This window comes from Nipponia nippon, unplaced genomic scaffold (assembly GCF_047370975.1).
Source record: "Nipponia nippon isolate SJK-2023a ecotype South Korea unplaced genomic scaffold, ASM4737097v1 scaffold_11, whole genome shotgun sequence".
Lineage (NCBI taxonomy): Eukaryota > Metazoa > Chordata > Aves > Pelecaniformes > Threskiornithidae > Nipponia > Nipponia nippon.
The window spans coordinates 24,929,624-24,943,525 of NW_028262302.1; the positions used below are offsets into that span (position 1 = coordinate 24,929,624).

The window sequence follows — 13,902 nt, forward strand, 5'->3', positions numbered from 1 at the left end:
AGAGAAATGAAACCCCCATCTCACTGCATTTGAAACCACTGCCTTGTTTCCTTTAAAGGAGAAGTCTTTACATGCTCCAAGAAATGCTGCCCAAACGAGTGCTAATGCACACACTTGCAATTTCTGGTATGGGCCCTGGCATGCAGCTGTTCCTTTGGTTGCTACCTTTTTTCTTTTTTGTGATATCCAATTCTTCCCTTTGCTGTCAGCCTGCTTTCTCTTCCCTCTTCTCCCCGCTCTCTGTAACCAACCTTGTTGCACAAAGCATACTCCACTGGACAGCCTGCGTGCCACATTATGAAATAACTTCATCTGCCTTGGAGCTCCTTAAATAAGGAATGTGGTTTTCCCCAAAAGAGCCACGAATAACTCTCACCTTTCCAAAACTGCCCTTTCCCAATACACGAAGGAAGGTTAAGTCTTTGATCCCAAGTTTGCTCACTGAACTTTCACTAACGTTGTTGCCGTCTTTCAGGCTGCCTTTTCCCTGATGTCTCAAAGTAGATCTGGAAACCAGCTTCTGCAGAGGAAAGTAAATAAGAATCAGTCTGCACAGAAATTGTACTTTTGCCTCAGAGGTGTACACAAGTAGTCAATGTACCAACCTGGGCATTTAGGCCCTGTTCAGATGCGCTGTACAGCCACTGGAACAGAAAGCACATTGGTACCACCACCCCGCATAGCTGTTAGGTGTGATGGGCCAACCTCGGCACTGCCCAGAGCTGCGCTGAGATGTCAACACTGGCTCCTGACCTGGGCATTTCAAGTTGTAAACCCAGCAGATTCAAGAGGCAAGTCTGCCTCTCTCCATCCTCACTCCCCCCAAAAATAAGACAATAACTGTAGAAATCCAAGTCTCCTATCTAACATCAGAGCAAGAAGGACTGCGTAATTTCTGCAATATGTAAAGTGCTGGTGAAATCTAGAACCTGAGCAGATTTCATCTGAATCTTCTAGGTTTCTACCTGATTTTAAGACTTACTCAAAGCCCCGTTCAGTGGGACCCAAACTTCAAAATATCTTTCTTTCCCACAGCTGGGATGCTGGCTTCCTCCACTGCTGTAAATTCGACGGAAGGCTGTTCATTCCCACACCAGCAGTGAGGTGTCCACATTTTCCAGAACGGTACCACTATTAGCACACATTTCTAGAGCTTCTGTTTTTGCAGTATACAAAGATCAAGTTGACCTCCAGTGCCCTTGGTTCACCGTTCTCCAGGTATGAGTGCGCATATAAACCACGAGCACTTTTATTCAGTTTATTAGCCCAAACAAAGTCACACAGACTTCTTGAGCTCCACCTTGTGACTACTTCGGTGTAAAGCAAAATTCCTCCTGCACAGAAGACTTGTCTCGCTGCCACAGAAATGGCAACCCTGGCCATGGGGAAAGAACCAAGAGCATTCAGGACAGCACCCAGCAAAACTCCCAACAGACTTAAGCTTACAGCACAGTCTGAACACTTACCTAGAGCCTTTAGTTCACAAATAACGAGAAGAGATTGTTAAACACCAAGCACAGATTTTTATTTTTCTGGTTTTCGTCTCCTTTTGATGTGCAGATGAAGCAAACAACAAATTCTAACAAGTGCTGATTTTTACAGAACTGGGAAGGGAGCGTGGGACTTGTGTTTCCCTGCACCTCCCAGGATGATAACTGTCCCCCTGACCTGCTACGGCATGAAGAGCAAAGATAAGATTAAGTCTCATTTGCTACAAACCAGCTGAAATCAAAAGGGGCAGCACAGCCTAACGAGCAGGCTACGCTGAAACAGCATCATGTGGTCAACTGGTGTAGCTAACTGTATGACATTATTTACCAGGTCTGGCAAGTATGTTTTGGGTTTTAATATTTTCTTTTTGGTCAAATAAAAATAAAGAGACCAACATTTTATTATGGGTTATTGTGTTTTCAAGCAAACTCACTTTTCAAAAGTGCTAGCAGAGGAAACATGGTGAAAACTTAACAAACGACAGCTCTAATTTCCATGACCCTTTATGGGCATTTTCACTCAAGCTCTTACAGTTGTTTTAAACTCTGAATAGACTCAGATACGCAAGAGCTGGATTTTCAGGATCTCTTAAGCACTGAGAAGCAGAAATTGTACACGTACGTCCCAACCCTAGCAACAAGCTCACTAGGACCCTGGCTTGGACAGCAAAGACCAGAGATGACGTTGTGTTGATAAGGACCACGGATTTTACCTGGGGAAACTATAGAGAAGAGTGAAACTGTGCCCCCCAAACCACTCAGAAAAACAGTAACAAAGCTGGGAAGAGGACCCAGGCCTCTTGCTGAGCTCTTATGCTCTCTTCCAAGCCACATATGCAGACAGTGCATTTGTGTTTGCAGGAAAGGTAAAAAAAGGTATGGCATGAATTATATTGACCATTAATTAGTTTGGGGTCATCTTCTCCTCTCATTCAGGCCAAACCGATAAGAGTCAATGGAGTCACACCACTATGAAACATAAGCAGACAACAAAGCAACACCTATAGACTAAAGCCTCCGTCAGGGTAAACCTGGATATAAGACATCCATTTCCCAGGTGAAGTCTTTGCCATAAGCCACAGACAGTAACACCCTACTTGTGCAGTCCACCACCCAACGCCATCTGCCATAACTGAAGTCTCTGACTTCTCCTCCACCCATACAAAGACTCAGTTGTAAATGTTTTCAACAGAGGAGGGAAAAAAGAAAAAGAAAGCGACTCACCGAATTTGGGGAAATGCTTCCTGGCTGCAGACCCATGCATGCCAAGGTTTTAGCAAGCTCTGCTGAGTTCACCCCACAGTTCGGTGCAACATTTGCTTGGCATCGGATGTGGACGTTCATTTTACAGACTGACAGGGGTGACGGTAGGGATAGAAAGTAAAAGCAAAGGAACAATTAAAATAACTTGGAGGGATTTATTGCTGTGAAATAATTCAGCAATTCCGCTTCAGGAAATATACCGATCTGGATCTACTCTGTGTCTTTAAACTAAAAGGATTTTTGCCACTGATCTCAGAACAAATAAGATTAGGACTCTCATAAGAGAATAAACTCCTGAAAATCAGGAATATATCCCAAACTCTCCAAATAGGATGCCACATTGCCTGAAGCTATTCATAAGCACATGTTTGTCAGGTATATAAATACCATTGCAGCTATGCCTGCAGGTAAAATTAGGATTTCTAATGCCACAGAATTCGCAAAAAACTTCCCCTGCATTTGCAGGTATCTAATTCTAAAGATATACGGTTCAGTGGGAAACGAAAATCTTCCTTGCTCTCAGGCATGGACTCATATTCGCCCTCTTGTGGGAGATGAAGGCAAATGGAAACCGTTTGTTACCCATACGATTTCAGAGTCCGGATCACTGAAACAAAAACATAACACCAGGACATGCTTTCTCATCAATTAACAGTGTGACAGGCAGGGTAGCCAACCTAAAGCAATGACCTTTTTTTCCCCTCGGATGCCTTTTGACTGCCTTATCTCATTAGCTGAGGAAAAGCCTTCAGGTAAAGGCAAAAATGAATGTAGGAAGCAGCAATACCCAAGAATATTTTCAGTAACACCCGTTAAACAAAGCTCTGCTGAGACTGCAAAGTAGAGTCCTTCTGGAAGCCTGAGATTAAAAAAAAAAGATCAGCATTTTTGTTAACTCTTGCAAAGATGAATATTCATTGCTCAGCTTTCTCTTGAAGGTTGTACAAATCAAGCCCACACAGTGCATCAAGAGTCTAAAAATATATGTATTTTGTGAAAAGGCTACAGTAAGAAGCTGCTCACTTTTACACTGTAGGCCCTGCCGCATGATGCCCCAGAGCAAGGAACCGCAGTGGTCACAGAAAGTCGGGACTTTGTAGTTGTGGACGCTGAACTTATGAGGAATGTTGATTCCAAACCTCTGTTCAGTCACCTGAGGCACCAAAAGAAAAGCACAGATTTAAAATCCAAATACATACATAGAAGCTGATGTTCATTTACATACAGACATTTAAGTGCAAAACTATGAAAATAATTCAAACTCAGAAAACATCCCTATCCATCACCTCACCGAGGCTTACTGCACGTGAACGCTGAGTGACCAACCTCACCTGCTACGAGCCTGCTCTGGTTTCCCTGCCCATCAGGCTGGACTACCTGACAAACCAGACTTTAAAAAGGGATGTCCAGCCAATTTTAAATTCTTAAAACCAAGTTAGAATTAGAAGTGTGGATTACCTCATCACAAACCAATCACGCTGAAGTGCCACATATAAATTATGTTAGCTACAGCATTTTGTAGCTAAATGGTTTTCAAATTATTAACTTGCATACTATGTGCAAACATGTAACTTTAGGTCAAACTGTTGATTTTATTAAATTTAATATAGAATAGTTTTCCCAGCTCCTCCTAAAATTCTCATTCCTCTTCCCACCCTCCTTGTTATTAACAGTCTTTCATTTCAGGCCCACATTTCGCTTCATCGCTTGCTCTCATCCCCTTTTTAACCTTGTTCTTTTCTAACTGTGAATCATGCATGATCTCAAAGACATCTTAGAAAATGTCAGATCAGCTGAAGAAACCCATCCCCATTGAACCTCTTCATTACTTTCCATTTGGTGTCTCAACATGCAGATCCTGGAAGACTGAGGGGCAACCCACGACTTCACAACGAGAAGTCAGGGGTGGACTGACACAATGAGTTTAAAGCGAGTGGGGCCTCCTCACCCTTCTCTTCTTTTAAAGTAACTTAGAGGTGTTATAAACCCTTCACAATCCTAAAAGAGGGGTGAGGAGACTCAGCATTTAACTTGCACTTTAGCCTGAAGCATTTTAACTTATTTTCATCTGGTTTGGCAAGGGGTCATTTTACAAAGTCTAGAGGCAAGAAATAACGAGCAAAGGCAATTGGTTATCTGCAGTGGAAAGAAGGTTTCTGCATGGCATGCAACACAGAGCTACCTCCTGATTAAAATCATTTCAATTGAATTTTCCTCAAACAGTTATTAAACAATTTCCAGTGACAGAAATGAGACATGCAATGCACAGGGCAGTTTTAGGTGGGGATGTTACTCCTGTCAAATACAGCCAAAACTAGCAAGAAAGAAAACCTTCAGAAACACAAATTATGCAAGGGTTCTTTATTACAACATAAATAATTTCATAGAGTAAAGGTGTGGAGCTATGACTAAACGAGCACTTTAAACTACCAGAAAAGAAAAAAAGAGGCGTAACAAAGGCCAGTGGTTAGATTTTAAAGCCAGAGAAATCCACATTAAGAACTGGGCCCCAAATTTTGATGACAACACAGTTAATCTTGAAAGAAAATTACCAAGGAAAACAGTGGATTTGCTATTTCTTGATGTCTTCCAATGAAGACGCCATGCCTTCCTAAACTATCTGCTAGTCCAACCAGTTACTGGAATTCACAGAATAACAACCAGATGATATTGCATGGCATTTATGCATGTCCCTATTACTCTTCCTCACTTTAAAATCTATGAATAAAGATAACACAGAGTAAATTCTGTCACAGGACAACCCCCAGCAACGCAGAAAACCTCAGGATTCACGAATTATGATGACCCAAAATAACCACCATGACTTTACCTTGAGATCGGTCTTGTTAGTATTGTTTTGGCACGTGCAAGCTGTAACAATTAGATGATGGCAGCGCTTGTGTACAACACAGGTGCATACTAGGAAACAAGAGAGGCATGCTGAAGAGAGCTGTTGAAAGACTCAGAACACATCAACCCATCAGCTGGGTTCTTCAAGGCTCAGCTATATCACCAGGCCACAGTAAAGTTGCAAAAAATAATCGGTGGCTTGGAATTTCCAAAATCTCATAACAGATCCGGAGATGTATCTCCAACCCCATTGCAAGAGAAATTCCGGACTGGATCATTCATACAGCCTAGGAGACAGCTGCCTATATAAAATACGCCCACAGAAATAACAGTGTAACTTCACAAATGAAGTAAAAAATTGCTGTTGAAATTATCCAGTGGAGAGTATTTCTCACAACATACACAAACAATATTAGAGAACACAGGTCAGAGATACCAAAGCCATCCCTACGTTCAGTGGCATAGCGTCTCTTACACTGGATACCCAGGTGAGTCCTGCCCAGGTTAGTTTGTCATTAAGGCTCAGTGCAACGCTTGGATCTGGGGAGCTGGATAACTGCAGTAGAATGGTGCTGTGTCTGGGCTAATTAGCCAGTCACCACCAAGAGGGCTAATCAGCCCTAAAGCAGAGTTGGGTGCTCTCCAGGTCTGAAGCTGGCTTGGCTGGAATGAACTTGGATTCCTCCACTCCATAACCCAGCGTGCACTGTAGACACCACCAAGGACCGTAGCTACTGTCTACATAAGGAGATTCTTATAATGGGAACCGTACGTTGCAGATGTGTTGCAGGGTCCCACGCTATTCTGTTTGTTGCCGACTCGAGCTTGTATTCATAAGGGTCTATCAATAACATTTACTTTCAGCCAGAAATTTTATGCAGGATATCCATTTTGTTTACATGGAGCTACCTTTCACATGAGGACACCAGTGCCCTATTATATTGCACAAGAAACAGGCTAGGTTAGAAGGCTATACTGAGTGACCTGTGAGGCAAGTAATAAAATTAAAAAAAAAAACCAAAAAAAAATATCTTACCATAGAAAAAGGGAAAGGAAGAACAATAATTAAGTGCAAACAAGCACCACATACATCTATACAGCCATTCAGCCAAAACATGCATTCAGACAAAAGTGCTGTGCCAGCCCACAAGGCTGCCCTTTGAAGTCACATCCCTAGTTTCACTTTGTTGAACTACATCGGTGGAGAAAGGAAGAGGGTGGCCATGCCAGTAGGACACTTTGTGTCCCAATACCAGCTGAACACTGTCCTGAAGGGACCCTGGATCTCTCAAGGCTAGCTGGGTGTTGCATGTCCTCAGCAACTCAGTGGATCTGCACAGGAGGAAAATCACGCGTGAAACGCAGCAAGCGGACCCCTCGGTGTTTGCATGAATGTAGGTGGTTGCTCCTGTGTGCACGCAAGCCGTCAGCCTGACAGCTGCTCAAATGCTCAGTTTTGGCTGGCTGGGGAGGAAGAGGAGTGGTGACTTCAGAGAAGCCTGTAACCGCAGGGTGTCCCAGCAGCACGGAGAGCGCTCCTGAGACAGCACATCCTACACACACACACGCTGTGCAGAAGCAGAGCACCTTACCTTGGCACTGGTAGCCCTGCTTCCCAAACACGCCCCTGTTCAAAACAAAACATGAACATAATTTAACATCAGAAAGCCAGTCTTCTTGCAGATCATTTACAGGAGAGAGTGCCAAAATGCAAGAGGATCCCAAATGACCAGATGCCCGGGGCAAAACTGGCCAGCAATAATGGTGCAATTCAGCACAGGGGTGTACAAAGGACTGCAAGGCCCGTAGCTTACAGGACAGGCTGGCAACGTGTGTTATTCCCCATATTCCCCTCCTCACTCTAGTTTCTGAAATACCTCACTATTACAACACACACCACACTTAGTAGACTGATCCCAGCAGCCCACACCCTGTTATTATCTCTCCCACTCCATGCTCTTTTGAGACATATCTAAGTTTTTCTCCCTACTCTGCCTACTCCCCCACATGTATCACCCCACACCTCACACCCCTGATGGCTTTTCTGTTCTCAGGCATTTTCTCTAGTCTTCCAAGCAACTGCTTTTTCTCAGTGTAATCTCAAAGCTCCAACGCAAGTTAATATCTGGGGTCTTTCTTCAAATTGCTTGGGTTACTTCCCCTCCGAAATAATATCTGCGCTCACAAGTGAGGAACACTGCCCCATCCCCACACCCTCCCAGTTTGCTTCCAGCATCATCTCTGGCATCTCTGCAGTAGACTCCAGTTTGAAGGATAAACATACCCTGCTAAATGTGATGGCCAAGGGGAGCCACATCGGTGGCCCTTGGTAAAGTGCTGGGTGACTGATTCATGATTGGGGGTGACACGTCCGCCCTCAAAATGCGAAGGGACGGTAAGCTCCACACCACCGCGTTCGAGCCGTTCTTACCAGATGAACTCCCTGCAGTGTGAGCAGTATGTAGGCTGTCGCAGGTAGGTAGCCATGAATTTGTGCCCGTTCACCTGATGCACTCGCCTTCGCATTGCCCGCTGGCGTTTCCGAGTGAGGTTCTTAAAAATTCGATCCCTCTGGAGGGTCCCTGTGCAGAGTAAAAAAGAAAAAAAAGTTTACATGATCACGCACAGTTATTGCTCCTGGTTTTGCTATGGTACAAAATTCCTTCAAAGACCACAATTACATCCCTGGTTTAGAAGTCGGGGGACCATGCTCCAGAAGAAGGAAAGCATCCAGGACAGGCAACAGAGGAAGTTAATTGCAAAGGCCCCTTTAGCTCAACATTACATTCTTCATCTAGAAGTAACTGCCTCTTCCCATCTTCCTCTCACTCCTCTCCCATGTTGAGACATGCCGCTAACCCATCAGTTCACAAGCTGTAAACAGACCAGAAGCCCAAGGCTAATGAGTTATTATAACTCACAGCTTTTTGGGCAATAACTCCTGAAAACATGACTGTGTGCAACCAACTGACCGGCCCCGCAGGGCAGCGCCCCGCTGGCCAAGCCGAAGCGATGACTTGCTGGGTGAATGGTGCTTATCCACTTTCTCATGCTACACTTCAGAATCACCATTTGCAGCAATTTTGCTTCCTGTATTGGATAAAAAGGCACGACCTAATTTTTCAAGGACTGTTAGTTGTTTGACATGTACCACTCTCAGCTTTCTTTAAAGGGCTCATTTTCCAAAGAGTAGATCATATTTTAAATTTCTGGGAAGCAGGGGCCCAGGAACTGCTGGCATTCAAATCTGAATTGCCCCAAAATTTAACTTAATTTTTTTTTTTTTTAAACTGGGTTTAGTTCAGCCACATAACTGTTTCCTAGCAAAGCTCAAATTACACAAAACAAGTCACTCTTAAAAGGCAGAACTGAGCTCTAGATCAAGAAAGCCATTCCCATACAGCAGCAGCCATTTGACTTGCAAACCACAGCCAGCTGCTCTCTGGGATCCTTGCACAGACCAGGGCAGGCTCAGCTGAGCTTCCCAGATCAAAGCCTCATCTGGGGCACACTCGCCTCGGAAGAATGAAATGAAATTGGAAGTTTTCAGGTTAGTTGCTTTCCAAAGGATAGGATCAGGCCCTGCTAAAAAGTGCATTTTGGGGACAAGCAATGGAGTCTGCTAGAGGTGACTGCACACCAACGTACGTACTCGGGACTCGTTTTGAGCGCGGGCTGGATGCGAGACAAATGCCAGCTATCGCCAAGCCCTCTGCACGGATGTCACGACGCAGGAAGGGACAGGCGGTCTGTAAACTTCCCACCCATCTGATCACCCCGGCGCAGTGGACCGGCAGCAGTACCCAAACACAGCTGTTACCCTGCCACTTCATTTACCCATAAAAAGGGGGCAGAGCATTTCCCTGCTTTCAACTAGCTTTGTTGATTAACTGCTGGGGGAGGGGGGGGGCGGCGGGAAGGGAAAAAGCTGTCAACCTGATCAAGGCTTGAAATGTAAGAGTCCCACATCACAGGCATATTTCCCGGTCCTCTTTGTAGGAGTGGAGATAAGGGAAGCCATCCTGTCAGTACTGAACCCAGCCACTTCAAAGGGCCGCAAGCCACACGATGTATTCCTCTCAGTACTCTTGCCACACAGGTTTAGAAGCAACGCTGGCCATGAAGCTCAAGGGGTTTTTTTTCTGCTGCGTTCTCCCAGCCATTTGTGCGTGTATCCCCTCCACAGGCACTAATGGAAACCTCCTACCCGATGGCGTAACTGCGACATGGAGCACGGTTTGACTTTAAGACAGCTTGGATTTATTTTTAAAATGGAAGTGCATGCTATAAATTAAGATTTTCCCATTAAAACACCAAAAAGGACGTGGTAGGGTGATCCAAGGACTAAACAGAAACCTGCTTTCTTCACCAGAGCTTCAAGCAGCTGGGCAGAGAGACTGGTACAGAAAAGCCTGCCTTTCTAGCGAAGCGCTTAAACGCGCGTTTAATTCCCACTGAAGTCAACAGGACTCAAGGGACCACAGGAACTGCCAGACTGAATCAGAACATTGGTCCACCTAGACCAGCATCCTGCCCCTGTCAGTGGGCCACCAGAAACACATGACAGCAAGATGGAGGAACTCTGCAGCTGGGAGATAATTTGCCTCTTTCCCACACACAAGATGTCATTTTGATCTCCAGAAGTGAGAGCTGGTGTGCAGAGGTTTAATTTCCCTTCCAAACATTTAATCATCATTGCACAATTTCAATAGCCTCATTATCCACCATAGGAAACATGGCCAAGAACTTCAAGAGGTCAACCAGTTCATCCTTCTTCCCCAAAAGAAAGATCAAGAGCCAGTTGCTTTGCTGAGCCCAACGCTCCTGCAGCTTCATGTGAGAATTAAAAGAAAAAAAAATTTCCTTATAATATTACAGAATTTGCCCACCTTTAAATTCAAAAGAACATCTCCTTGATCTAGGTTTAAGCATATGCTTAAGTGTTTTCCTGGATCAGGGCCAAACACCTCAACCGGCAAAGTATCTTGTCTTGGCATTCAGCATGTACAGGAGAACTTTCAAGGCATGGAAAGGAAAGAGCAGGGTTTGTAAGTGGGTGGTAAGCACCTAAGTAAATCACCTAAAGAAGCAATCCAGTTACCAGCTTGCTTCACACCAGCTGCTCTATTAGAAGCCCAACAGCTGATGCCCTTTAAGTTCATGCACTCACATTTACCAGAGTTTAAGAGAATATGTTCCCAATTTAGCTCATGTAATTTCTGGTTTTGTTACGGTTCCCCTCAAGGATCAGCATGGGGTAATTGCTCCCCTGGTGCTCTCCCATGCAGTGAGAAGCCCACACGCAGCCAAGAGCAAACCAGCCTTTTGCACCAGGAATAGGGGACACTTGAAGGCGGTCCGCAAAGCCACCAAGTGGGACATCGCTGCGCGTCCCTGTGGTTTGCCTGCCTTCAGAGAGGCTGCAATTTTCAAATGGCTCAGGGAGACCAAATCATGACAGGCATTTGCTTTTTCATGGGCGGTAGAGGAAGTCTCCATGCTGCCTGCATTGGTGGATCATGATGGATAGATCACTTGGACTCGATGATCTTGGAGGTCTTTTCCAACCTTAACGATTCTATGATCACATCCATGGCCAGCCTTGAGCCTTCTCCTCTGAGCTGTACTTGGCCTGCATCTCCTGTTCTCCAGCCACCGGTATCTCATATGCAGCGTAATAGCTTCCATCTTACAGACCCACTTTTCATTAAAACACATGCCACAAGTTCTTTGTATTTTTTTTTTTAAAGCATCATTCATATTTAAAACGTTCCTCAAATCTCACATTTTCCCACACTACTTCGCTGCATTACTCTGCCAATTTCTCCAGATGCTGCATATCTTCCAGGTGATCCACGCTTACATTCACCTCACTTGACATTATAACAAATCTAAGTGTTACTAAGCAGGAGACTGACTTCAGCAAGGCCTGGATTACTTTTCATAAACAATCAGCTCTTTTGGGTACTGCTCTTCCTATTTCCTGATGCCGTCTCGAGCGAAAAGGAGAGGGAGAGCACAGCACAGCTTCAGCCACACTTCGGGCCCAGGCATAGCTGCAGAAGACCACCTACCACAGGATCTAGTGGATACACATATACAACCACATCCCACAGAATAAATCCTTCTTTCAGAGGGCTTAGGCACTCACCCATCCCACGCACCACACCACGGAGCAGGCAAGTTCAACCCTCCAACGAGGTGCAAGTGATTTTGATATGGTGGAACGTATCGCTCCCAAAACCACCTTCATCCTAACAACCAGGCTCCCCAGCCACTGAGATGGCAGTTCCGCAGCTCGCACCCATCACATCTGCTAAACAGCTCCCACCGCCGCTGGCCAAGAGCTTGCATGCAGAAACCATCAACGCAGCGCTGAAGTCTGCTAGTGGACAGGGTGGCCAACACAGCAGCCCCTCGTGCCTCTCACCTTTAGCGTCAGAGGGTGTGAAGTCATCATAAACATTTTCCCCACTCATGTTCTGCATTCTGCCCAGTTTCCTACAGAATATATATATTTTCCTTCTGCATGTGGAGAGCATTTTACAAAACAAAGCAGCTCTAGACCGCTTTAGGAGAGCCAGACTTTTAAAAGCCTCTAATCTCTGGTAAAGCACCAACCACCATGAATGGTTCAAATGTCCAAATACTGCTATAAAAACAGGCAAGTAATCGCCCAGCGAAGGGAGTTGTCCACATCCATCGTTAAATTTGGACCTCTGTAACTATGGGGTATTTACTGTGCCTGGCTATGTGCAAAAGTAACTACAAAGTTAAATACTAAAAAGCCTCTTCCCCTTTCCTCCTCTCCTCTCATGCCTAACACGTGTTTATGGCAGTGGAAATTATGCACATGGAGGGAGAGGAGAATAAATAACCCACCGAGTCATCTGAGGACATCTGCATGCACTAGCATACCGCTCAGCAGCCTCGTTACGGGGGAAATTAAAGGGGGAATCCCCTTTCTCCCCCCCCCCCCCCCCCATTTTTTTATTCTGGGGGGTAATTTCAGTTACGTCCTTACAGCGCTGACATAACTACAGTAGTAAGACAAGAGGCAGAGCTGCGGGATGAAGTGTTGTGTGTGTAACTGTTTGCCTCAAGTAGTTAAAGCCTGTCAGGTCTCATCTATCAGAAATCATTCTCACCATCGTGCTATCAACCGCTGCCATAACGCCGGCAGGACAACGGTTGTTTGGGTACATCCCGAGACATGACATTTTCTAGTGTTATACTCCTCTAGACATCAATGGAATTTTCCTTTTAAAGAAATAAAGATATTCAAAAAGCAATGTAATAGCCTTAAGGCAATAATACTAACAGATTAGAACTTAATTAAGCCTTTTTTTTTATTAGTAGCAGTAACAGTGCTCCCCTGGGAGCACTGCAAGCAAGATCCCGTTGCACGGAGCGACACACGAGCACGGAGCGGAGACCAACCACTGACCTTACTGGACTGTAAAAAGCAAGGCAGCGGATTGACAGAGCCCTCACCTCCCACGAGCGCCGCAGCACTGAACAACCATTTCGCATCAGGCTGAACGCTCAGCCAGCCCGTGCCCCTACGGTGAGCTGTAATGGGTGCTTTAGGAAAAGAATATAAAAACCAAATCAGGTAAATGAGGGGGAATGAATACACACCCCCACCCCTTCTAGCCATCAGAATGGAGGTGTTCTCTCAATATTTACCTCACAGCGGGCTTCCTCACATTTACTGAATATAAACAGAGGCTAAACCAAAATGAACCAAGATGTTTATTTTCCAAGCCAGAAAACACATGTCTTATGACAAAAATCCCTTACAAAGGCTTGGTACCTTTTAACCAGGAGTTTTATCATCATAATCCCGTGGATGGTCAAAACCACGGGAAGCCTTACTAATGAAAACATTATAAACACAACACAGTGCTGACGAAGAATCTGACAGACTCTGGAAAGGGAAAAGGATTTAAAGGCTATGACCCAAAGTGGTATTTCCATTGCTGATGGTTCTGCTTCCCTAGTATTAGTGCTGCAGAGTGAAAAACCTTTCTTTTCCTAAGTACTGCAAAGTTTTCTCTTCAGCTCCGCTCAAAAGCCACTTGGACACGTGGATTGGCCAGCTGGAAAACAGCCACATCCGCAGAGATCGTGTTAACCACACGGGGTTTCTCCTCCACTTCATGTCCATCAAAGTTTCTGTCCTTCTGCTGCTTTTGCCGGTCTGTGTACGAAACCAGATTGGTTCAAATCCCAGGAGAGGCTCATTGCAAAGCAAACATGTGGCGCATCAAACACAGGCTGGGACTTACGTTTGATC

General features: G+C 45.0%; 1 protein-coding gene across 1 annotated transcript in view; it reads right to left on the bottom strand.

The window, feature by feature from the left end:
- PRKCH (protein kinase C eta) overlaps positions 1-13,902 on the bottom strand; it is a 121,298-nt gene that overhangs the window by 63,309 nt on the left and 44,087 nt on the right. The window contains exons 3-8 of the mRNA XM_009461708.2: positions 8,035-8,185; positions 7,196-7,230; positions 5,584-5,672; positions 3,777-3,906; positions 2,715-2,842; positions 377-520 (exon numbers count right to left, since the gene is read on the bottom strand). Of these exons, the coding sequence (XP_009459983.2) occupies positions 377-520; positions 2,715-2,842; positions 3,777-3,906; positions 5,584-5,672; positions 7,196-7,230; positions 8,035-8,185 (677 nt within the window). The remainder of the gene's footprint in view (positions 1-376; positions 521-2,714; positions 2,843-3,776; positions 3,907-5,583; positions 5,673-7,195; positions 7,231-8,034; positions 8,186-13,902) is intronic.